General features: G+C 45.8%; 1 protein-coding gene across 1 annotated transcript; it reads right to left on the bottom strand.

Annotated features, from left to right (window-relative positions):
- Positions 1-2408: 2408 nt before the first annotated feature.
- LOC101689622 (zinc finger protein 677-like) lies at positions 2409-23168 on the bottom strand. The gene is made up of 5 exons (XM_045077278.1): positions 23146-23168; positions 16039-16228; positions 10039-10350; positions 3462-3616; positions 2409-2931 (listed from the first exon to the last, which is right to left on the bottom strand). The coding sequence occupies exons 1-5, from the start codon at positions 23166-23168 to the stop codon at positions 2409-2411; spliced, it is 1203 nt and encodes a 400-aa protein (XP_044933213.1).
- Between the last annotated feature and the right edge of the window lie 1255 nt (positions 23169-24423).

Here is a 24423-nt window from a genome sequence, read left to right as displayed (position 1 = left end):
AGACCTCTTGCAGGACCACCTCATAAAATGAGTCTCATTTTCTTGCTCTCAAGCTATTTTTCTGACGACTTTGGAAACCTGCCCTTCTCTCCCTGGGATGTCTCATTATGCATTAAACTTTTTTATCCCCGCTTGGTGTCTAGCATTATCAGTCTTGACACCCAAGACTAGATTTTGGAGGGGTTCATCTTGTGATGAACTACTTCTGAGGGGGTCAATATGTAAAGTTCATATTTGGCCTACAAACAAACCAACCCACTGTATTCTCAGGTGTATGTGTTCATTGTTAAGGAAAGACTCGATCGGTGATCTTTCCAAAGTACTCCAATGAAAGCTCCAAGTTGGGGGAAGATTGTGCGTATTAATCTCTATTCCTGAAATTTTATTTCCTAACACTTCTCATATGCTTAATATATTTGCCTCTGGGCTCCTGGCTGTCTCAGTCAGTAAAACACGTGACTCTTGATCTTGGGATTTTAAGTTCAAAGCCCATCTTGGGTGTAGAGATTACATTGTAAAATGTATTTTTAAAATTACACACACATACACATCATACACATCAAGGCCACTGCAAGTCATGGGTCTCACGTAGGCGTAACAGAAGGCACATGGAAATGCCATCAAGTGCATGTTCATGAACTGCGTTTCAGATGTTTAGAGGGAGGGTCTGAAGTTGCACTGCTGTGGTATGGTAATCACAGCCACATAAATAAATATCCAAGCAGCAGACTGTGGAGAGAATAACTCAAGCAAATGATGAGTATATATTCATAAAATTGTATGTCGTTTGATGCCATCATGGAAGAAAAATTGTTGCAGATGCCTCTCAGCCTCAACAAGCCTGAAGATGTAGTGTTCATGTTTGTTATGAAGTACTGTAAGGAAACAGCATAGACTTGATCTGAGAGGGGAAAAAAGCACGATTCATTTAGAGTTTTGAAAAAATAATTTAATTTTATTACTTAAAATATAAGTATGATGCATTCTGAGTAAAACGGCATCAGTGTAGTGGTTAAATGGGAATCCTATACCTGTACGCTGCATTCTGGTTGTTTTGATTAAGTTCTCCTGATAACTGCTCTCTTTAGTTCCCCCAAAATAAGACTAACTTTTCACTCCTCTTCGATGTACAAGCACTATTTTCATAAAAGGAAGAGAATGACTGTCATTTCACCATTATTTCTATTCAATAGGCAATCCCTCCCAACCTATCAGGAAAATCCATCTTTCGGTCTCAGAGTCTGCTGTTTCATGCTCCTCTGGCAGAGCAATGGTTTTTGATGATCCCGTGGCCCTCTCTTATACAGACTAATCTTTAGAAGGGATCCTGAACATGTTATTATTTACATCAATGTTTTACCTATATTCTCTGCCCAACCCATGTACTCCTTCAATTCCACAAAACACTGTATGTTAAAGTTCAGTGTTCCTTCAAGATACATGGATGTGATGATTCCTGTTTAATAAAATAGGCCCTTTTATCTTACTGATCTGCCTCCAGAGACCATCATGGTAACGCATGAAAAATGTAATGAAGGTATAACATTAACAAATTCTAACTGCAGATCAAAAGACATCAATAGTGAGTGATGCAGGGCTTTCAAGGGAATGCAAGTAATGTAAGTATTTTTAAAAGAATGCTACATTCCCAAAGCTTTTCTTGCTCCAGTGACACTCATCTCATGAGTCTTCAAATGAATTTGACTTACTTACTGTGAAGAATTTAACATGTGAGATTAATCTTGGACTTAGACATAGTTCTCCCTACTATAAATTCTCTATTTCATAGTGTATTGTGAGAAATGGTTAAATGATTTATGCCATTCATTACATTTCTAAGCTTCCTCTCCAGCATGAACTCTTTGGTGAATGCTGAGGTCAGACCGTTGTCTAAAGGCCTTGCCACATTCAGTACATCTGTATGGCTTCTCTCTAGTATGCGTTCTTTCATGACCCCAAAGGGGTGAACGTTTGATAAAAGCCTTATCACACACAATACATTTGTGTGGTTTCTCTCCAGTATGAATTCTCTGATGAATTGTAAGGTTTGAATTTTGACTAAAGGCTTTGCCACACACAGTACATTTATATGGCTTCTCTCCAGTATGGATTCTCTGATGTCGAGTAAGCGAGAACACCAGTTAAAGAATTTGCCACACTCACTACATTTGTAAGATTTCTCTCTTCCATGAATTCTCTGATGAGCCCCCAAGCTTGAGCTTTGAATAAAAGCATTATCACATATACTAGATTCATGTTTCTTTTCAGTTTGGATTTTCCGATGTCTAGTAAGGTGTATAAGCTATATATATGTTTTATCACATTCATTACACTTATAATATAATTTATCACTATATCACTATGTATCACTATATCATTGTATCACTATATCACTTACAATATAACTTCTAACCAGTATGGTTTTTTTTTTTATGTTTAGTTAGGCTTGACTGGACAGTAAAGGCTTTGCCACACTCATTACATTGGTGAGGTTTCTCACCGGTATGAATTCTCTGATGTTCCACAAGACTTGAACTTTGGGAAAAAGCCTTACCACATTCATTACATTTGTATGGTTTTTCTCCAGAATGAATTTTCTGATGTTTCATAAGGCTTGAAATGTGGATAAAAGTCTTGGTGCATACAGTACATTTGTGTGGCTTCTCTCCAGGATATACATTCTGATGCTTAGTGAGGTGTGAGCATTGCTTAAAAGCCTTGCCACACTCATTACCTTTATAAGGTTTCTCACCAGTATGAGTTTTTCGGTGAATCCTGAGGGTAGACCACTGCCTAAAAACCTTGCCACATTCAGTACATTTGTATGGTTTCTCTCTAGTATGAATTCTCTCGTGATCCCAAGGATAGGAACGTTTGGTTAAACCCTTACTGTAAGGGCCTGCCCCTCCCAGAGGAACTTGCTTGTGGACCCTGGATGTAGGGGCGAGGCAGGCCGGGTGGAGATGTCCAATTGGTGGGGCGCGCATATATCCACTGGGGGAATTGGGATTCAATTGGCTGCCTGTGTAGGGGCGGGGCTCAACCACCCCCGTAAAGGTTGGTCTGCGAGGCTGTCAGGGAGAAGAAGCAGGAGAGCTGTTGGAGGAAGAAGAAGGAAGAAGGAAGAAGGAAGCAGAAGAAAGAGTTGTTGGGAGCTGAAGAGTCTGCAGAAGCAGAAGAGCTGTAACAGCTCTTGTAAGAGCCATAAGTGCCGCCTGCAGTCCCGCCACCAGTGGTCCAGCCGCCAGTGGCCCTGAGCCGCCAGCGGTCCCAACGCCAGCGGCCCCGGGGCCCCTGTGTTCCCGAGATGCCAGCAGCCCCGATGCCAGCGGCCTTGCCCACACACCACGGCCCTCAGCAGCATCACTGGGGGGAATGGCCTAGACGCCAGCAACCTCGCTGCGGAGGACCTCACCACCCTGAGCCACGAGCGGCCTTGTCATCCTGAGCCACAGCCTCACCAGAGCTGCGTCATTCCAGGGAGCGGCTTCATCTGGAAAGAGGCCTCCTTGGTGAGCGGCCCTGCGGGAGCAGCATCATCGGGGAAGAGGCTTCCTCCAGAATGGCCTCTTTTGGGAGCAGCCTTGTCTGGGGAGCAGCCTCGCCAGAGCAGCCCCTGTCCGGGGAGCAGCCCTGTCCAGGGAGCAGCCCTGTCTGGGGAGTGACCTCATTAGCAATGGTCTCATCCTGGGAGTGGCCTCATCTGCGGAGTGGCCTCGTCCAGAGCAGCCATGTTGGGAGTGGTCTTGCCGGGGTCATCGTCGTCACCCTTTCGTAAGAGACAGCCCTGACCGGTCAGTTTGATTCTTGATGCTTGGCGCAAAATAAAGCTTTGCTTGACTTTCCCTTTGTATCAGTCTCGTTCCTTTGATCACGGACCCTAACATTGGGGACTCATCTGGGATCAAATGACGTGAACTGAGCCAGCATTGAAATTTTTAGGAAAAGCCTCCAGAGGTATTGGGATCATGAGTATTGGGATCCTATCTGTCTCTCTGGTTGGAGCTCCAGGGTATAGCCCACCAGGGAGAAGCTGGATGCAGCCATGCTCCCCAAGGCGGGAGTGGATGCGGGGAAGCCCTATCCCTCTGCTGATAGATCAACAGGGGGTTCGAGTGTCCCTGGGCAGTCGGGGGGTTCGAGTCCCCCTACGTGGTCAGGGGTTCGAGTCCCCCTAGATGGTCTGGGGTATGAGTCCCCCACCCCCCCCCAGACAGTTGAGGGGTTCAAGTCCCCCGAGACAGTTGGGGGATAAAGAAAGCCCCCACCAGTGGCAGGTTCTGGGTAAGAATCACTGGGTCTGCAGTTGTCTTTGCCTGGTTCTATTGTTGTGTATTGTGTGGTTTGTTGTGTTTGCAGGGGACCAAGAAAGTACCCCCCAGCAGCAGGCTCTGGATGAGGATCACTGGGTCTGCATTTGTCTTTGCCTTGTTTTTTTGTTGTCTATTGTGCTGTTTGTTGTATTTGGAGAAATGGGACAAACAGGGAGTAAGGGGCCTGTGACACCCCTAGGTCTTGTTCTTGAACATTTAAAGATTTTCAAGGTAAAGCCACTCAGGTGACAAGGTTTATCCAGGAAAACTAAAAACACTCTGCCAATTAGAGTGGTCCACTTTCTCCACAGGGTGGCTGCCGGAAGGAACATTTGCCTTGACTCAGATCTATTCTACCCTGAGTGAGGTCTTTGATCTGCATCGACACCAAATACCGTATATTGTGGCCTGGCGATATCTGATAGAAGAGCCACCATCATAGCTCAAGTCCCATCTTCCCCCAGCTAATGAAACCATTTCTCTCCCTCTAAGGCAGGTCAGAGCACCAAAACCAGAACAGACAGATGAGGGGGATCCAGGGAAGAAGACCGTTCTACCTCCATCGGATATGGAGGATGCGGGATCCCCCCCCCCCTTTATTTGTCCTCTAAATCTGACTCTCAGTCCCAAAATGCCTTTACCAGTCCACCTCATACACGGTCCGGGTCCACCTATGGGACCACCAAGCAGAGAGACCACCCTGATCCTTCCCCTTTCCTCTATCCCCCTCAGCCTTCCTTTACCTCACCAGTACTGTCCATGCCGATGCTGCCTTTTGTGAGGTTGCTCTACCAGACGGGAGAGGGCAGCCCTACCTAAGCTATGCCCCTTTCTCCTCTTCTGACATCTATAACTGGAAAACCCAACACAAATCCTTTTCTGACCACCCTCAGGATTTAATTACCCTCTTGGAGGCTGTCTATCATACTCATCAACCTACCTGGGTAGATGTTCAACAGCTTCTTATGGCTCTCTTTAACAGGGAAGGATGGGATCACATCATGCGAGTAACCCATAAGGTGATAAGTGAGAGACTTGGCAGGGACCTCAATCTCTGTCGAATGGAGGACTATTGCCTGAGGGAGCCCCCCGGCTTGGATCCAAACTCTGATGAAGTTAAGGAGAGCTTACGTTTCTACCACCAGGCTCTACTGGGAGGCCTCCGTGCAGCTGCAAGGAGATCCATAAATTTATCCAAAATTAGTACGATGACTCAAAGTAAGAATGAGTCTCCAGGAGCTTTCCTAGAAAGGCTAATTGAAGCCTATAAAATGTATGGCCCGATCAATCCTGAGGCACCCAAAAATCAGAGGGCAGTGAATCTTGCTTTTGCCAGTCAGTCAGCCCCAGATATAAGGAGGAAACTTCAGAAAATCGAAGGATTTGAAGGAAAAAATCTGAGTGGGAATAGCAGAAGAGGTGTTTAACAACAAGGATGTTCAAGAAGATGAAAAACAGACAAAAAAACTGGTTAAGGTTTTGGCATTACATGAGGCAGAGAGGAGATGGGTAGGGGATAGTAAATGGAAGGAAAAGCCTAAGCACAGAGAAGGCAGGCAGGAAGACTTAGATTCAGATCAGTGTGTTTACTGTAAGGAAAAAGGACATTGGGCCAGGAAGTGCCCTAAAAAGAAGACAGCAGTGCTTGCCACCAGAGACTGAAGGGGCCATGGTTCGGAGCCCATCTCCGAACCTCGGATAAAAATTGAAGTGGAGGGGAAATCAGTTGGTTTTTGGTGGACACAGGAGCCCAATTTTCATCATTACTTAAACCTATGGGAAAACTATCTGGAGAGGAAGTTTGGGCACAAGGAGCAAATGGCACAGAGAGACATAAATGGACAACAGAAAGGACTTTAAATTTGGCCTTGGGAGTAAACATCGATTTTTGGTCCTCCCTAATGCCCCATATAACTTGATGGGAAGAGATCTCCTCCACAAGTTAAGAGCTGGCGTTCAGTTCTCGGAAGGAGACATGACTGTAACCTTGAGATAACCCACTGTACAAGTGCTTATGGCAGCAGTAGATGAATACCTCCTTTATGAGCCAGTCTCAAAACCAGAGGAGACAAAGGGGTGGATCCCTCTCCAAATCCTACAGGACCAGTTTCCCAAAGGTCTGGGCAGAGGGGAAGGCCCCTGGCTTGGCCAAAGAACAACCTCCAGTGGTGGTACAATTAAAGGCAACAGCTACGGCTATTCATGTTCGGCAATACCCCCTTTCCCAGGAAGCAAAGGAAGGGATCAGAAAACACATTAACTGCCTCCAAGGAGACAGGATCCTAGTTCCTTGTAAATCTCCATGGAACACACCTTTGCTGCCCATCAAAAAGGCCGAGACTGGGGAGTACCAACCCATTCAGGACTTGCGGGAAGTTAACTTGTGGGAAGTTAAACGGGTTGAAGATACCACCCGATGGTGCCTAACCCCTATACCCTACTCTCCCTCCTGGGCCCCAAAAGAACTGTCTTAGATCTCAAGGATGCATTTTTCTGTATACCTTCAGCAAGGGAATCTTAGCCCCTTTTTGCTTTTGAGTGGTCTGACCCACAGGAAGGGTTTCAAGGTCAGATCACCTGGACAAGACTTCCCCAAGGATTCAAGAATTCACCCACCATTTTTGACAAGGCCCTGCACGAGGATTTGCTTGAGTACAGAACCTCCAACCCAAGAGTCACTCTGTTACAGTACGTTGATGACTTGCTAGTAGCCGCTGAGGACTATGAGTCATGTTTGTGGGGGACGAGAGCTCTCTTACAGACTCTGCAGGAAAAAGGGTATCGGGTGTCAGCAAAGAAAGCACAGCTCTGTCAGAGCCATGCCACTTATCTAGGCTTTGATCTCCACAAGGGAGTGCTTTCACTGTCTGAGTCCAGGAAACAGGTGATCACCCGATACCCCTGTCCCACCACGTCCTGACAAGTAAGGGAGTTTCTTGGGACGGTGGGCTACTGTAGGCTGTGGATACCACAGTTTGCGGAGATTGCCCGACCTCTCTACAAACTGACAAAAGGTGGGCTCACTTGATAGAGTGGACAGCTGAGGCAGAAGGAGCATTTTGGGAATTACAGACAGCCTTGCTGAGTGCCCCAGCACTGGCCATCCCAGATGTTACCAAGCCCTTCCACTTGTATGTGGATGAAAAAACAGGGGTGGCCAAAGGAGTTTTAACTCAGACTCTGGGGCCTTGGCAAAGGCCAGTGGCCTATCTTAGCAAGAAACTAGATCCAGTAGCAGCTGGGTTCCCCCCTTGCCTCTGCATAATTGCTGCAATGGCCCTCCTGGTCAAGGATGTGAATAAATTGACTTTGGGTCAAAATCTTATCGTAACCACCACACACGCTATTGAGGGCCTTCTCCGGACTCCACCAGACCGATGGATGACGAACACCTGAGTAACAGGGTATCAGGCTCTTCTCCTCAATGAACCAAAAGTGACCTTCTGATCCCCAGTGGTGCTAAATCCAGCCACACTGCTGCCAGAGGAGCTAGCTGACCATCCACACGACTGCGGGGAGGTCTTAACCCAAGTCACAGGAATAAGGCTGGATCTCAGAGACATTCCCCTCCCCGATGCCGAGATGACTCTGTTCACAGATGGGAGTAGCTACATGGTCAATGGAAAGAGGTATCCAGGGGCTGCGGTGGTTTCTCCTGAGCAGAAACTCTGGACAGTAGCCCTGCAACATGGAACTTCGGCACAAAGAGCGGAACTGATTGCACTCACTAAGGCACTGCAGATGGCCAAAGGTAAAACCACCAACATCTATATGTACAGCAGGTATGCCTTTGCTACTCTCCATATACATGGGGCTATTTATAAAGAAAGGGGCCTATTAACAGCAGAAGGAAAAGGAATTAAAAACAGGAGAAATATTGGCTCTCCTCCAGGCTATTTGGGATCCAAAAGAGGTGGCTTTTATGCATTGTCTGGGACACCAAAAGGGGACTGATCTGATTTCAAAAGGAAACTACTTAGCAGATCAAGCTGCAAAGCAAGCAGCTCAAGAAACAGTGCAAGAACTGGCTACACTCCTGGCTCCAGCCCTACCAGAAAAACCGAACTATTCAGAAAAAAGATTTAAAGTATTTACAGAAATGGGTTAAGTTGGACTATGAAGGGGACTGAGCTAAGACTAAAACAGGAAAAACAATTCTTTCTCGAAGACTAGGTAAGAAGTTAGTAGACCAGATACATCAGGGTACTCACTTGGGGACATGCAAACTCAAGGAGCTTATAGGCAAGCAGTTCCAGGTTTCTAAATTAGGGCGTATGGTTCCGGATGTAGTTGATAGATGTACTCAATGCCAGGCAGTTAATGTGGGAAAAACTAAGATGGGAAGAGGGAAAAGAGAAAAAGGTAAGGAACCAGGAATTTATTGGGAAATAGATTTTACAGAAATGAAACCTGGAAAATATGGGCACAAGTATATGTTGGTTTTTGTGGATACCTTTCCAGGCTGGGTGGTGGCTTTTCCCGCCAAACATAAGACAGCAGGAATAGTAGCCAAAAATATACTAGAAGAAATAATTCCTAGGTTTGGGCTGCCTCTTGCGATCGGGTCAGACAATGGCCCTGCATTTATGAGTTCAGTCTCACAGGCATTGGCCAAGGCCATGGGCACAAATTGGAAACTACATTGTGCCTATCGGCCCCAGAGTTCTGAGCAAGTAGAGAGAATGAGCCAGACTCTTAAAGAGACTTTGACAAAACTAATTCTGGAAACTGGCGGTGGATGGGTAGATCTCCTTCCTTTTGCCCTCCTCAGGGCCCAATGTACACCCTATTTAAACAAGGTGACCCCATTTGAAATAATATTTGGGAGATACCCTCCCCCCCCTGCTCTGTCCTCGACTACAGGAGGTTGCCCTAGCAGAAATGACTGATCAGTCTGTACTCCAGTCACTGCAGGCATTACAGTCTGTCTTTTAAAAAGCTCACTCAGGGATCCAAATTGCCCACACTGGGACAGAGACGGTGGTGGAACCACATCCTTATCAACCTGGGTACTTGGTTTGGATATGTCGCTATCAAGTGGGGAATTTGGAGCCTCACTGGAAAGGACCATTTACTGTTATCTTAACCACCCCCACAGCAGAAATAGTAAAAGGCATTAGGACCTGGGTTCATGTGGGTCACATCAAACGAGCAGAGAGTAAGGACGCCCCCCCCCCCCCAGAGATGGGAGCTGCAGCCGACAGACCCCGCTGACCATGGACTAAATCTCAGACTAAAAAAGCTGTAAATTTATTGTTGCTGTACTAAAGAAAATTGGAGTGATAAAATGTTAGTCTTATATGCTCGATATAACATAGAACTAGCTAAAAAGTCAAGGATTTGACTAATCTCCAAAGAAAAGGGGGGAACGTAAGGGCCTGCCCCTCCCAGAGGAACTTGCTTGTGGACCCCATATGTAGGGGCGGTGCAGGCCAGGTGGAGATGTCCAATCGGTGGGGCCCGTGTATATCCACTGAGGGAATTGGGATTCAATTGGCTGCCTGTGTAGGGGCGGGGCTCAACCACCCTCATAAAGGTTGGTCTGTGAGGCTGCCAGGGGCAAGAAGCAGGAGAGCTGTTGGAGGAAGAAGAAGGAAGCAGAAGAAAGTTGGCAGGAGCTGGAGTCAGCGGAAGCTGAAGAAAGGGTCGATGGGAGCTGAAGAAAGAGTTGGCAGAAGCAGAAGAGCTGTAACAGCTCTCATAAGAGCTATAAAGGCTGTAACACCTCTTGTAAGAGCTGTAAGCACCGCCAGCGGTCCCGCCTCCAGCGGTCCAGCTGCCTGTGGCCCCGAGCCACCAGCGGTCCCGCCGCCAGCGGTCCCGCCACTGCAGCCCTGAGCTGCCAGCGGTCCCAACGCCTGTGGCCCCGAGCCGCCAGCGGTCCAGCCACCTGCAGCTCCAAGACACCAGCGGCCCCAAGCCACCTGCGGCCTTGAGCCGCTAGTGGCCCTGACACCTGCGCCTCAGACGCCAGTGGCCCCGACACCAGCCCCATCCACACACCACGGCCCTCAGCAGCGTCGCTGCAGGGAATGGCCTAGACACCAGCAACCTCGCTCGCTGTGGACAACCTCGCCACCCCAAGCAAGCAACGAGCGGCCTTGTCATCCTGAACCACAGCCTCGCCAGAGCTGCATCATTCCAGGGAGTGGCTTCATCTGGGAAGAGGCCTCCTCCGTGAGCTGCCCTGCGGGAACAGCATCGTCAGGCAAGAGGCTTCCTCCAGAGTGGCCTCTTTTGGGAGCAGCCCCTGTCCGGGGAGCGACCTCATTAGCAACGTCTTATCCTGGGAGTGGCCTCCTCCGGAGTGGCTTCATCTGCAGAGAGGCCTCATCCAGAGCAGCCACGTTGGGAGTAGACTTGCCGGGGTCATCGTCGTCACCCTTTCATAAGAGACAGCCCTGACCAGTCAGTTTGATTCTTGATGCTTGGCGCGAAATAAAGCTTTGCTTGACCTTCCCTTTTTATCAGTCTTGTTCCTTTGATCATGGACTCTAACACTTACCACATTCATTACATTTGTAAGGTTTCTCTCCAGTATGAATTCTTTCATGACACCAGAGATCTGAACATTTGATAAAACCCTTACCACATTTATGACATTTGTGTGGTTTTTCTCCAGTATGAATTCTCCAGTGATTTTTAAGGTGGGAATTCTGATTAAAGACTTTGTCACAGATACTACATTTATATGGTTTCTCTCCTGTATGGATTCGTTGGTGTCTTGTGAGGTTTGAGAACTGCTTAAAGGCTTTAGCCACACTAAATACATTTGTAAGGTCTCTGCTCAGAATGAATTCTCTGATGATTAGTAAGGACTGAATGATGGCTAAAAGTCTTTTCACACTAATTACATTTGTATGGTTTTTCTTTAATTTTTGTTTTCTGGTGCTGTGTGAACAATGAAGGATACATAAAAACCCATCCATATTTATTACAGAGGTTGGTTCTCACACCAGGAAGAAGTCTTGGAAGTGGCAAAATTGAAGAACAAGTTTTGACAGACTTTTCAACTTGATTACATTCATTAATTTTGTCCTCAGTTTGAAATCTCTGCAGTTCAACCAGATGTGACTGAAAGCTTAACCCAATTCTATTTTCAAAACATTTTGTATACTTGTTTCCTGTATAGACTATATTATTTTTTATTTTTAACAAATTTTTTACTAATGACTTACCTTGCTTAAAATACTGATATGTACTTTTTCTTAAAGAAGCATGCTATTTTAAAGGTAAATTAATCCAGAATTTGCTGTCTTGTTTATCTTTTCTACCAGTAAGATTTACAATATCTGTCACATGTACTCCTTTGGAATTTCTTTCTTCATAGCCACAGTTACTCTCAAAATCAGACATATTTCCCCAAACTTCCCTGAAGTCAAAATCCTCAAGGCCATGGCTTTCATGTCTTCCCAAGACCACTGGTTGGCATCATTCTCTGTTATTAATTTCTTTCTTTGGTAATAATTCCTTAATCATGAATCTAGCAGAGCTATCTGAAAGATAATAAAAAAAACCATAGTCTTCACATTAACTAGAGTTACAAAATGGATATTACACTAAAAGTGAATAGATAAAGATGACGAGTATTTCAAATTATTTTAAGGGAAGTCTACTTTCTCTGTGTGTGGTTTGTTTGTTTGTTTGTTTGTTTTTTAAGAGAAGGGGAGGGGAGGCAGAGGGGAAGATACAGAGACTCTTAAGCAGGCTCCATACCCAGGATGGATCATCTCAAGAGTCAGACGCTTAGCTGAGCCACTTAGGTGCCCTGGAAATTTATTTTCAAACACTGTATGACCAAATCGTTTACACTATGTAAATTTACATAAGTTCTGAAGGTGTATTTTTTGACCACCACACCAAAACACACACCAACTAGCAGTATAGACAAATGTGGGTGCCTCATACTGTAAAGAAACAGATATTGGAGGGACTGGGTGGTACAGTCAGTGAAATGTCTGATTCTTGATTTGGGCTCGGGTTGTGATCTCAGGGTTGTGAGATAAAGCCCCACACTGGGCTCAGCACAGAGACTGCTTGGATTTTTCTCTCCCTCTCCCCCTACTCCCCTTTCTTTCTCTTTAAAATTAAAAAAAAAGAAACATACAAATACATATTTACAGTATAATTGTTATATGCAAATAAATGCTGAAGCACAGCTATATATGAAGTAATAGATTGGGGCAGGGCAAATAATCCATTTACAAAATTAATGAGGGTGCCTGGCTGGCTCAGTCAGTAGAGCATGTGACATATCGGGGTTGTAAGTTTGAGCTCCATGTTGGGTATAGAGATTACTTAAAATCTTAAAAAAATTAACAAATAAATGGTAGTTATGAATTGTAAAACTAAAAGTGTAATAGAAAAATCAAGAAGAATTTAATACATCTTTGGAATAACAAAATATTCTTAGTATCTACTCTAAAGCTATCTATACTCTGCAGGATAGGCATTTTGGAACATTAACAACTGATGAATTGCATCATATTCCAAACTAGATGCTAAGATCCATAATCTGTAAATGACAAGTTAGTAAATGAAATTTTTCAATTACACCAAGGTAAGACCAACAGGTAAATAATAAATAACCACAATTACATAAAATTATAGATGGTGGAATTCTAATCCTTTCTCTCTTAATAAGAACAAGAGAAAAGATTTATGTTCCAGAAAAAGCACACAAGATAAGAATTGGAAAACATGTTAAGAAAAGTTCCCACCTATTCCCAGCAGTCTAAGTTACACCCATGTCCACTGGCTTCTGAAATACCAGTTTTCAAATAGTATTAGAAAGAACTGGGTGAAAGTAACAGTATGAAAATCACTGAGTATCGTAAGTGCATGTCTCCACAAAAACAGCAAGGAAGTTGGCAAAAACTGTCAGGATACTTCAAAACTATCCTTCAAAATAGAGGATAACTTAAGACATTGCCAGAAACAAACAAACAAACAAGAAACCAAAACTCAGACTCCCTTGCTAGTCGACCTGCCCAACAAAAAATGGTAAAGGGAGGGTAGGGTATGTGCTATGGTGAGTGCTGTGAAGTGCCTGATGATTCACAGACCTGTACCCTGGGGCAAATAATACATTATATGCTAATAAAAATAATTTTTAAAAAAAATGGCAAAGGGAATGAATGCCTCAGGCTAAAATGAAGGAAGAGACTAACTTGAATTCACATCAAAAATAAGGAATAGTAATAAAGACAGTGCATGTGTATCGGGTTACTGTACTACTGTATTTTTGGTTTGTTGCTCCTCTTTTCCCCTATTGATTTAAAAAACAAAACTTATTTTAAATCTACATTGATGGTCACAATATATAGAGATAAAATTTTATGATAGTAACAGAAGAGAAGGACAGGATATAGAGGAGCCAAGTTTTCATATAGTACCTTGGGAATATTGTGGGAATGTAATATATCTAATCTAATGAATTTTTTCATTTTCCAGTGACAAAATGTACTTCAAGTAAAAATTTTTATGAGACAATTTAAAGGATAACTCATTAAGGGATTACAAATATGAACATATACAAAAGCAAACCCCAAATTACATGAAACATTTACAGACTTGAAGGGAGAAATAAAAGTTGTTCTAGAATTGTATTTGGGGACTTGCAGGCCTCACTTTCAAAAATGGATAGCAGAGCTAGACCCAAGTTCAGTAAGGATACAGACGATTTTAGCCCGACTAGAAACCGATGAGTACCAGCGAACACAGAACACTGCACCCAGTAAGAGCAAAATACACTCTTCTCTACATGCATGTGGAACATTCTCCAGGACAGACCCTGTATCAGTCCATGAAGCAAGTCCCAACAAACTGAAAAAGAGCAAAATCATATAAACTATTTTCTCCAACCACAAAAGAACAAAACTAGAAAGGAAGAACTGAAGGAAAACTGGAAAGCTCAAAAATACATGAAAAATTTGAACAGTCTTAAAAAAAAAATCCGATGGGTCAAAGAAGGTATAACAAAGGAAATTAGAAAATACTTTGAGAGAAAAGAAACAAAACCACAATATAGCAAAGGTCACAGCATAGTTTTGGTGTGGACATGCTTATAGTCCTGCAGCGTGAAAGCAGTTTTACTGCTGGATCGAGAGCCCTACCCTACTCCCCGGTCCGACACACTTCTGATGTGCAGTGAAAGCAGAACTGAAGAAACGTCTGGGGGTCTTGAAGAGGCAGAGAACTCTGGGGCCCCAGATGCTGATGTTTCCCAACCCCAGGAGATGGTCTCCCAAATATACAGAATGGGGTGGATCCTGGAAAAGGCCTGGTGCCAGGACTGGGGAGTCTTCAGCTCTGACCCGTGTGGAGTGGGAACAAGAATGGGACTGAGGCCAAGGACCTTAATTAAAACCAGCCTCCCAGGGCGCCTGGGTGGCTCAGTGGGTTAAGCCGCCGCCTTCGGCTCAGGTCATGATCTCAGAGTCCTGGGATTGAGCCCCGCATCGGGCTCTCTGCTCAGCAGGGGGCCTGCTTCCTCCTCTCTCTCTCTCTCTCTCTCTCTCTGCCTGCTTGTGATCTCTGTCAAATAAATAAATAAAATCTTAAAAAAAAAAAAAAAAAACAGCCTCCCACTGCTCCTTAAGGTCAAGGGACCAAAGAAGTAATAGGGGCAGGGTGTTCCGGGCTGGCTCAGTCTGTATAGCATACGACTCCTTGTCTCTGGGTTGTAGGTTTGAGCCCCACACTGGGGGAAGAGATTACTTAAAAATCTTTTTAAAAAAGAGGTCATAGGAGCATATAGTAGAGAGCCACAGGTCATGATAAAAATTTTGCTTTGGTCTTTGCATGAGCTAGAGGTTGTAAGGCTACACTTCCACATGTCTGAAGAAAGGAGTGACAAGGGGAAGGAAAGTGAACTTTCCTCCAAGAGCTCACAAGAAGGAAAAACTCTCCCACTGGGAGAAAGGTCCCCAAACACTATTTTTTTTAAAGATATTATTTATTAATTTGACAGAGAGAAATCACAAGTAGATGGAGAGGCATCCAGAGAGAGAGAGAGAGAGAGGTAAGCAGGCTCCCTGCCGAGCAGAGAGCCTGATTCGGGACTCGATCCCAGGACTCTGAGATCATGATCTGAGCCGAAGGCATCGGCTTAACCCACTGAGCCACCCAGGCGCCCCTCCCCAAACACTATTGATGGTGCGGCCCCCTCTCTGCCCTTCTGGGCTCTTGCCTGTGTTCCCACCCATTGTCTTTTTCACTGTTTTCACCTTGCTCTCCACAGTCTGGGGCTCTTTCCCCTGCTCCAAAATAAAGGTGTTATTCAGGTCAGGAAGAGGGATTCCTGCTTAGAAGAAGAAAGGAATATGATGTGCTGTGTCTTTTCCAGAATACACATTCCAGCCTTTTGTTCAGCTGACATGAGAGGACGTTACAGATGTGTCTAGAAAAAATTTTTTCACAAAGTTGTTCAGTCTGTCCTTCTGAATGCTTAAGGGATATTTTTAAATATTGATATCCAGCTCTCTTCCAAGAACTATTGAGTCAAAAGTACTGGGATAAAAGTGGATCCAGAATCAGATATTTTTTAAAGTTTGCTGTAAGGTTTCTTCTTACTCAGTTTTTGGCAGTGCCCCTAAGCTAGGGTGGAGTGGGGAGATCATCTGAAGACAGGGCGAGGTGAAAGTCTACATGCTGCCTCATAAACTTTTTCACGTCAGAAGGTACATGGCCTCAATCTCAGGCCAAGGGCTCCTAAGAGACTCACTGGGGCAGCTCTGACTTCTGGAGGGACATTATCCTCACCCAGGGAGACCAGGTTCCTGTAGTTCTGCACCACCATGCCCCTGTACAAGGCCCTCTGGGCAGGGTCCAGACACTCCCACTCCTCCCGAGAGAATTCGATGGCCACATCCCTGAAGGTCAAGCGTTCCCGAAATGAAAAAAAAAAAAAAACACTTCAACAAGGAAGCTTGGGTAGTGTTTGAAAGACTCGCGGATCACCTTATGTCTCTCCTCGGTGATGAGGAGAGCCTGCAAGAGTTGTTGGCAATCGTCCCAGGTGGGCTGATGTGTGACTAGAATGGATTCAATTAAGGCGGTTAGGGCTACGGGGTCCTGTGAAAAGGAAGGGTTATGGGACTTCCAATTGTATAAGTCGGAGGCTGAGAAGGGCCAATATTGGAAGTTCCCTGGCCCTCCTCCTTGGCGCAGGGGAAAGAGCTTGGAAGTTCCTTCCTGTGTTGGTTCCCTGCGACCTCTAAGTCTTCCCGCCATTGGGGATGGCAAGGGGTCGCGTCCTTCAGGTGGGTGATCTGGCTCCCCTGTGGAATTTGGTGCTTGTACAGGAGGGGGAGATTGATAAGGGGGAGGTTCTTCGGTTAGGAGGTCTATTAAGGGGGAGTCCTCAGGAGGAAGGATCTTTTGTGGTTTAGGACGCCGCGGAGAAGAGGGATCGTTATTAGAGGAAGAAGAAGGTTTGGGAGGGTCGGTAGGAATTAGGATAGGGTGTGGGACGGGGGAGCGGAGGGTACTGGGAGAGGAGTAGTGTCTGGAAGGGGTTTAGGCTTTGGGTGAGCGAAGGGAGAGACCCAAGGAGGAGGGTCATCAACCAGGCTTTCCCAGACTACGATATAAGGTACTTGGTCCGGATGGCCTTGGGGTCCCTGATTGAAGACTCGCTCTTTGACCTGCAAAATAACATTAATGTTAAAAGTTCCCTCTTTGGGCCATCCAACATTGAGGGTGGGCCATTCTGAAGTACAGGGGTGGTAAGAGTCTGTCCCATTTTGGAATCAAGGGAAACCCAAAGGGCAACGAGAAAGACACACAAGACAATTAACGAGCCGGCAAAGAGAAACGCTCACAATCCTGCTAGACAGGAGTCTCCCTTGGCTTAGAAATGTCCTAAATCTCACTAACAAAGATGATTGTTTTGTCTTCAGCCAGCCTCGTGCTCCCTCATCAAGAACACTGAAAGGTGTTCTCCGTCTCTCTCTCTGCCTGCCTCTCTGCCTGCTTATGATCTCTCTCTCTCTGTGTCCAATAAATAAATAAAATCTTTAAAAATATATATATATATAAACGACATGTTTCCATTTACTTTCGGTGCAAAACCAAAAGTAAAGATTCAGACGGCCGTGAGGAACTGTGAGTTTCCTCTGTGGCCCACAGACGGACATATCCCTCGGATACGTGTGGGGCCCTGAAAAAATGGGCCCCTCTGATCCCTGGGGCGTCCCCCAGGGTGGCAGGGGAGAAGTCCGAGTTCGTCAACTCCTTCTCAAGCTGCCCAGAATACAGAGCTACTACGTGTAGTAGTACAGTCCTATACAGGCGTATAGGCAGGACAAACGGGAAATGAGAACACGAGACAGGAGACGAGAACACAGTTATTAAGACTTAAATGCTGGCCAGCTTACCTCCCGGTGGGAGTCGGTTGGATCCTTGGGCAGGAGTCCGATGATCTTGGTGGGACCTCCAAATGAAAGACTCGGGGATCCCCTTACCCAAGAATTCAACACTGCCACAGGATGCAAACAGCAAGAGGTTCTTTATTGTAGCGCGGGCGCCTGCAGGTGGTCAGCAGCTCCTGCTAGCTGAGCACACCAGGCTGGGGTGGTGCAGGATTTTTATAGACTGGTACAAACAAGTTTTGGGTGGGGCGGAGCTGATTGGCTGACAATTTGAACATTTGTAAAAGGCATACTTGGTGTTAGCGGATTGGCTTTGGGGGACCCGCACGCGCGAAGAAAAAGGCGGGAAGGGGAAGTAAGGAGGGGGAAGTTAGACCTTGTTACTCAGCAGAAAAACATCCTGTCTACGTGACTAGGCGGCCCCCTGCCTACATGACTATGCCTCAGCTATTAGCAGAAGGTATCTTGTTCAAACAGGAGACAAGTGTCATACCCCAAAAACCAAGCTGTTACAGAAAGGCAAAAGAGCAGTTAATTAGTTAACAACTGGGGGGAAGGGTCTTTCAGTGTTCTTGATGAGGGAGCACGAGGCTGGCTGAAGACAAAACAAAAGCTGGCGCCTTGTACCTCCCCCCCTCCATCCGCTCCCCCTCAGTCCTATGTGTAGCATCCCTCAGGCAGCCCTGACTGCCACGAACAATAAGCAAATAGTTAACTTGCAGAGCTCACAATCCTGCTAGACAGGAGTCTCCCTTGGCTTAGAAATGTCCTAAATCTCACTAACAAAGATGATTGATAGCAGGATTGTGACAACCCACCAAAAAGTCTCCCAACTATCTTAATGTTAATTGCTGGTCTAAAGACAACATTGATCCAGCTGCAAAGGCAAGGCCTCCGGTAGGCTTGGGACATCCTGGCACCTTGTAGGCCCTCTTTAGCATATGAAAACTCCACTGACACCTCCCTTCCCCTCACCTTCCCCCAACTGCAGGGTACATAACCTGCCATCCCTCACAACCCAGGGCAGCAGCTCTTCCTGCCCACGGGTCCTGTCCCCGTGCTTTAATAAACCACCATTTTGCACCAAAGATGTCTCAAGAATTCTTTCTTGGTCATCGGCTCTGGACCTCAGCCCACCGAACCTCACCTAGGTTCTAGAACTTCATCATTCTCATCTTCACACAAACTGTGAGCAGGAAAGGGATGCCAGTATTGATTCAACTGAAATGAATGTTCAGCATCATTTTGAGCAAGAACAAATAATTGTCAGCAATTTATATATCCCTAATTTTATTGTTTTTCCATCAGAGGATATCAGATCCACTAAAACAGTGGAGACTGCCCATTTTCGTGGAAAATAAAAGAACTACATACATGAAAACTGTCCAGCACACGGTTGATTATGTGGACATGGTACATATTATGTCCTCCACACTAGTGATAGGTCTACACACCTAGAGGATCTAGAGCAGAGAGGTATCTTCAGGTGTGACAAACTATCTGTAAAAATATAAATTACAGGGGTGCCTGGGTAGCTCAGTGGGTTAAGCCTCTGCCTTTGGCCCAGGTCATGGTCTCAGGGTCCTGGGATCAAGCCCTGCATCGGGCTCTCTGCTCAGCAGGGAGCCTACTTCTCCGTCTCTCTCTCTGCCTGCCTCTCTGCCTGCTTATGATCTCTCTCTCTCTGTGTCCAATAAATAAATAAAATCTTTAAAAATATATATATATATAAATGACATGTTTCCATTTAAAAGTCAGACATTTAACCATTATGGAGTTTATTAGCCAAATTGAGTTTATTCTAACAACAACAACAAAAACCCAATTCATGAGGAGGAACTTTACTAATGTATGTTAATTTCACAGATTAAGTAAAACACAGGTTGGTCATAGCAGATCTTGGAAGAAATACTGGATGATTAAAAATCATGCCAAACAGGCCATTTAAAAACCTGTTATTGAGCAAGACCAGTCCACCAGGCATCACAAATTCTAGTAAGTGCTGGAAGGATTTCTGCCACAGGTGAGGCTGAAGCCCAAGGATCAGCCAGGCTCCTATCAGTCACCACTGATGACTGATGATGATGCCTGAGGCCTGACGGGGTCGGGGGAGACACCCATTTCCATTAGCAATTGGACCTGTATTTGCAAGACATTTCCCAACCTACGTAAAGAGGAAACTTTACTGAAAGAACAAAGACATGACCAAACACTGACAAGCGTTAATTCTTCCTGGAAAATGTGGTGACGTAAACACCTCACGATTCAGAAATTCAGAGCAATTCAAATACAGAAGAAATGTGGGGTTTAAAAGGAAAAACAAACAAACAAAAAACAGTCTTCATAAGGCTGAGGAGAATCACTTTGAAAAGAAAAAAATGGAGAGCCTTGCAAGCCAAACAACACATGAACCTGTTAATGTGTGTGTTACCTGAAACTTTTCAATCAATGAAATAAATAGCTACAAAATATACATTAAAAAGACAAAGAGACAACTTTAAACAGGGAGTACTAAGTGGAACACAGTACTTTGAGATTACACTATGTGAGGTTTTCCGAGGCAAGATCAGAAAGCAGAGGGCAAGAAAGATTGATGTTTCACTGCAAAACACTGCTAAACTAAGACAGACACAAGCATGTATGTAAAGAATTAAACCACAAAATATAAGATAGCTCCTAAAAATACATCAAAGGAAAACAGCAAAGTTTGAGTCTACAAAAATAATGCAAATTACAAGTTGGTAGAAAATGGAAATACAAGGGATTGTCCTCCCCCCCCCCCAATTTTCAAAACACAAAGAGATTACAGCACCAAGTTTTGCTTACATTGGCAGGGGAGGGAGTCACACATGTGGGACGGGGTACTTTGCAGCTTCAGGGGACTGCATCGGACAGAATCTGTCCCCGTGTAATGCACCATCTTCCACCTCGTAATCACAGGTCAAGTTACCCAACCCAGAGAAGTCCCCTGACGTCTGCAGAGAGAGATGGGTCTGCTCATACGCAGCCACTGTGGCATTCTTTATACCAATGAAAGATGGTGAAGGTCCCACACATCTTCATTAAGAGACTGCCCCTGTGAGGATCGAAGAGCGAGTTGTGTCTCTGTTTATTAACATGAAAACAATGACTAGACATGCTGGGTACATTTTTTTTTAATTTACAAAATAAAATGTTACAACAAACTTCATTGATCGTTTTTTTTCTAAAATTTTATAACAATGTGTAAATGCATTTTTGTAAGGTTTGAACTGCTTCTTGCCATGGAACTGACAACAGTGGTTCCCCACTGAGACATGAACAGTGGAGGGCAGGACAGGGAAGGGTGTCCCCTTCTCATTACGTCTTACTGCCTAAGCTGCTGCTTTGTGAGGAGTTTTATCAGTCAGTACATCCATACACACATGAGTCACTCATCCATGTGGTACTGAAAATAAAAGAGATACAATACTTAAAAATAATGGTGGAACCAGAATTTGCCCTCTGACAGCAGAGAGTTCTGTGCTCTGCATCTTGGCTACATAACCACCATTTTTACCTAAAACATCTTCTGCACAAGAGTTGCTACAGGAACACCATGATCTCTGTGAGATAAATGCACTGAGAATGATTTTTAAAAACCTCTTACTGTTATTTAGGTTGATTCCATTTTTAAAGCCAATTATGGATGAAAACATCCTACTGATAATCTATTCCTGAACTTTATTCTAAATCGTTATTCTAAATCGTATTTTATTTTTTATTATTATTTTTTAAGATTTTATTTATTTATTTATTTGACAGAGAGAGATCACAAGTAGACAGACAGGCAGGCAGAGAGAGAGAGAGGGAAGCAGGCTCCCTGCTGAGCAGAGAGCCTGACTCGGGCCTTGATCCCAGGACCCTGAGATCATGACCCAAGCCAAAGGCAGTGGCTTAACCCACTGAGCCACCCAGGTGCCCCTAAATCGTATTTTAGAACCAGAAACACTCTGTGTGGTTCACTTGTTTAGCTTTGAATGCATTATAAAGTCAGGCAGGGCTGATTTCCTCTTCTTGTGCTTGTTTTCCAGAATTTTCCAACTATCCATACACGTTAATATGTGACTTCCACATGTAGCTTCTTGGCTCCTGGTCTGACAGCTGACAGCATACACCTGATGTGAAGCCCACCAGGATGCAGGATGCATCCGGGGTGCCCCCTCACAGGTTCTACATCACTGGGGCACAAGGAGATGGAGTCTGAGTGGAGGGAGACGGACTGAGGGAAGGCCTGGGGGAGTGTGCACAGACACAACTCAGCTGGACACTTCAGGGTCAGAGAAGGTGAGCGAGTCCTTCAAGGGCGCAGCAGGAATGAGAGACAAAGTCATCCCAGAATATGACTGTACCTGACAGCCAGCCATTCCTGACTCCTTCCTTTCCTCTTCCTCCTCGTCCACGCTGCTGCTTCCTCAGACAAGATCGGCCTTGAGAATTCAATCCTAGGGGTCAAGAAGCTGCAGTTGAATGCTTAGAATCAATCGACGTCCTTCCTGTACCACAACGTCAAACACGAAGCCCTCTCCGTGTGGAAAAGACAGTCCTCTGCTGCCCACTGCCACAGGAGGGGGCACAGGGACAGTGACTTCCTCCAGACACCAACCAGTGAGTGTCCCCACCCCTTTCTTCAGAACTGGCTCCTGCCCAGGTGAAGCCCCCCACAACACACGACAGCAGTGGGGACCTGGGCTGGACCCGACACTCCCCTCCAGGTCACAGAACCACCCTGATCACACCCCACACAGAGCACGCCCCCCCCCCTCCGGGTCAGGTGCTGCTGTCAGCCTCCAAGACGGAGGACCCAGAGCCTTGGTGATGCTGGATCCACACCGGAAGCACGTGGGGCACTTCAAGTGGTACTGAGGCTGAGTCCTGTCCTCCCCTCCGACCACTGTAGGGGGCATCTCTGGGAGGGACACCAGAGCTGTGTCTGCAAAATGCTTCAGCAGTCCCGCATGACGCTGGGTGCGGCACACTCACAGCCCAGCACACCTACCTTCTGGCTCTGCTCGCCCCTGGGCCCTGCTGTCATGAGTGTCCAGCCAGTGGAAGGGGAAGTAGCAGAGAGAAACATGCAGAGCAGGCAAAAGGGACCAGAACTGAGGGTGAGGGAGTATGTGGACAGTTAAAGGGAATGGAAGATGAAGGGACAGAAGCCAGAGAAGGTATCACTGACAGGTGATCTCAGAACGAAAGACCCAAGGAAAGAAGAGGTTTTGCCACTTGCATGTGAGGGGCCAGAGACTTCTAGGCAGAAGGGCACCCATGTGAAGACCCTGGGATGGTGGCATTCTAGGCTCCAGAAAGGACAGGGAGGCCTGTATGGCTGGAGCAGGGTGAGTGGAGGAGACAAAGAGCAGGTAAGATGAGAGTATTAAAGCGAGCAGATCAGAAAGTTCCAGAGCAGATCAGAATTCTTCACACTTTTTCTCCCATACCTCAGAAGACTTTTGGAAACCATGTATCCCCTTATCCATCTTGAGTAAACATCTAATTTTTATTTTTGTCCTAAGTTAAAACACTAATAAGTAACAGCTTGTATACTTTGCAAACATGCCAGGATGCCCCCTAGGCTGTAGGAAATACAGGGTCTCCCTACAAGCAGAGGCAGAGTGCAGGAGACACCTGGAGGAGTTTGTGGGGTCATCGCTGGATATATTAAGAGGAAGATGCCAGGCTATCATCCCAGCAGAGATGTCACAGAGACAGCTGGATACAGGGCCCTGGTTTCAGGAGAGAGGTCTGGTGGTCTGGGTGGAGTGGTGCAAAGTGACGTCGGTGTTCAGAGTTATGAGATGAACTGACATGGAAAGGTAGGAGGTGGAGACAGAAGAGAAGGGGTTCAGGGAATAAGCCAAGGGGTGACCGGAAGATGGATCTGCTTAAAAAAAAAATACTGGGATGTGGAAACCCAAGAGAAAGTGCTTCACGTCCCCAGTGACTCAGACATGGAGAGTGTCTCAGCAGCATGGTGGATATGAAAGTGAGGACTGGGTGGCTCAGGTGGTTAAGCGTGTGCCTTTGGCAGCCAGTGCCCAACGTCTGGTCAATGCAGGAAAGAGAAACTTGTTCCTTTCCTCAAACTGGATGGGCCCCACATCCAGAGCTCTCTGCTGTAGCCATCCAGTGGGTCTGGATTTTTGTTCTGAGGGCAACAGGAAGCCAAAGAAGGGATTAAAACCAGGGGATTCCTTCCAGGCTCTATTTGTCCCTCTGCTGTCACCCATTGCCCGTTTTTCTGTCCCAGCACCACCTCTGTCTGCCAGGGCTCCAATTCTTCTATTCTTCTCTGACGGTCTCCATCAGATGTATCTGCTCCTTGCTGCCCCACTCCTACCACCAGTTAAGGTGACTCTCGTCTAATGTGCTACCCTTCACCTCTCTGGAGATACGTTTTAATCTGGATCTCTCTATTCTCCCTCTACTTTCTCTGGTTCACTCCACTCGTACTCTCTCTCCACGTCCACCTGCTCTACACTGTTCTACCCTTTCTTCCTGTCTCACACACGTAGTCTTTCTCACTCTCGCTGGCTGTCTGCTCGCCTCACACAAGTATAGAATAAAGATGTTCTTTGCCTGGGAAGAAGCCCTACTAGAAAGTAGGGAACGCAAACACCATGACAAGCACAGCCAGTGGCATGCAGTTTGTGCGGAAGAAACCCTAAGGCGGCGAGTACAAAGGAGAGGACTGCCGGCTCCGGAGGTCTCGTAGGTGG

This window comes from Mustela putorius, unplaced genomic scaffold (assembly GCF_011764305.1).
Source record: "Mustela putorius furo isolate JIRA1106 unplaced genomic scaffold, ASM1176430v1.1 tig00000196_pilon_pilon_pilon, whole genome shotgun sequence".
In the NCBI taxonomy this organism is placed as follows: Eukaryota; Metazoa; Chordata; class Mammalia; order Carnivora; family Mustelidae; genus Mustela; species Mustela putorius.
Note: the sequence above shows the minus strand (reverse complement) of the source record. Positions and strands in the feature narration are given on the sequence as shown.

Excerpts from the sequence above, each read along its gene's own strand:
- LOC101689622 (XM_045077278.1), bottom strand. The coding sequence starts at position 23,168 with ATGGTTTCCAAAAGTCTTCTGAG. Across the intron at positions 3,617-10,038 it reads GCTTACAGCTCTTACAAGAG|GGGCTGCTCTGGCGAGGCTG; the intron begins GTGTTACAGCCT and ends CTCCCCGGACAG. Across the intron at positions 2,932-3,461 it reads CCTGGAATGACGCAGCTCTG|GGTCCACAAGCAAGTTCCTC; the intron begins GTGAGGCTGTGG and ends CCCTACATCCAG.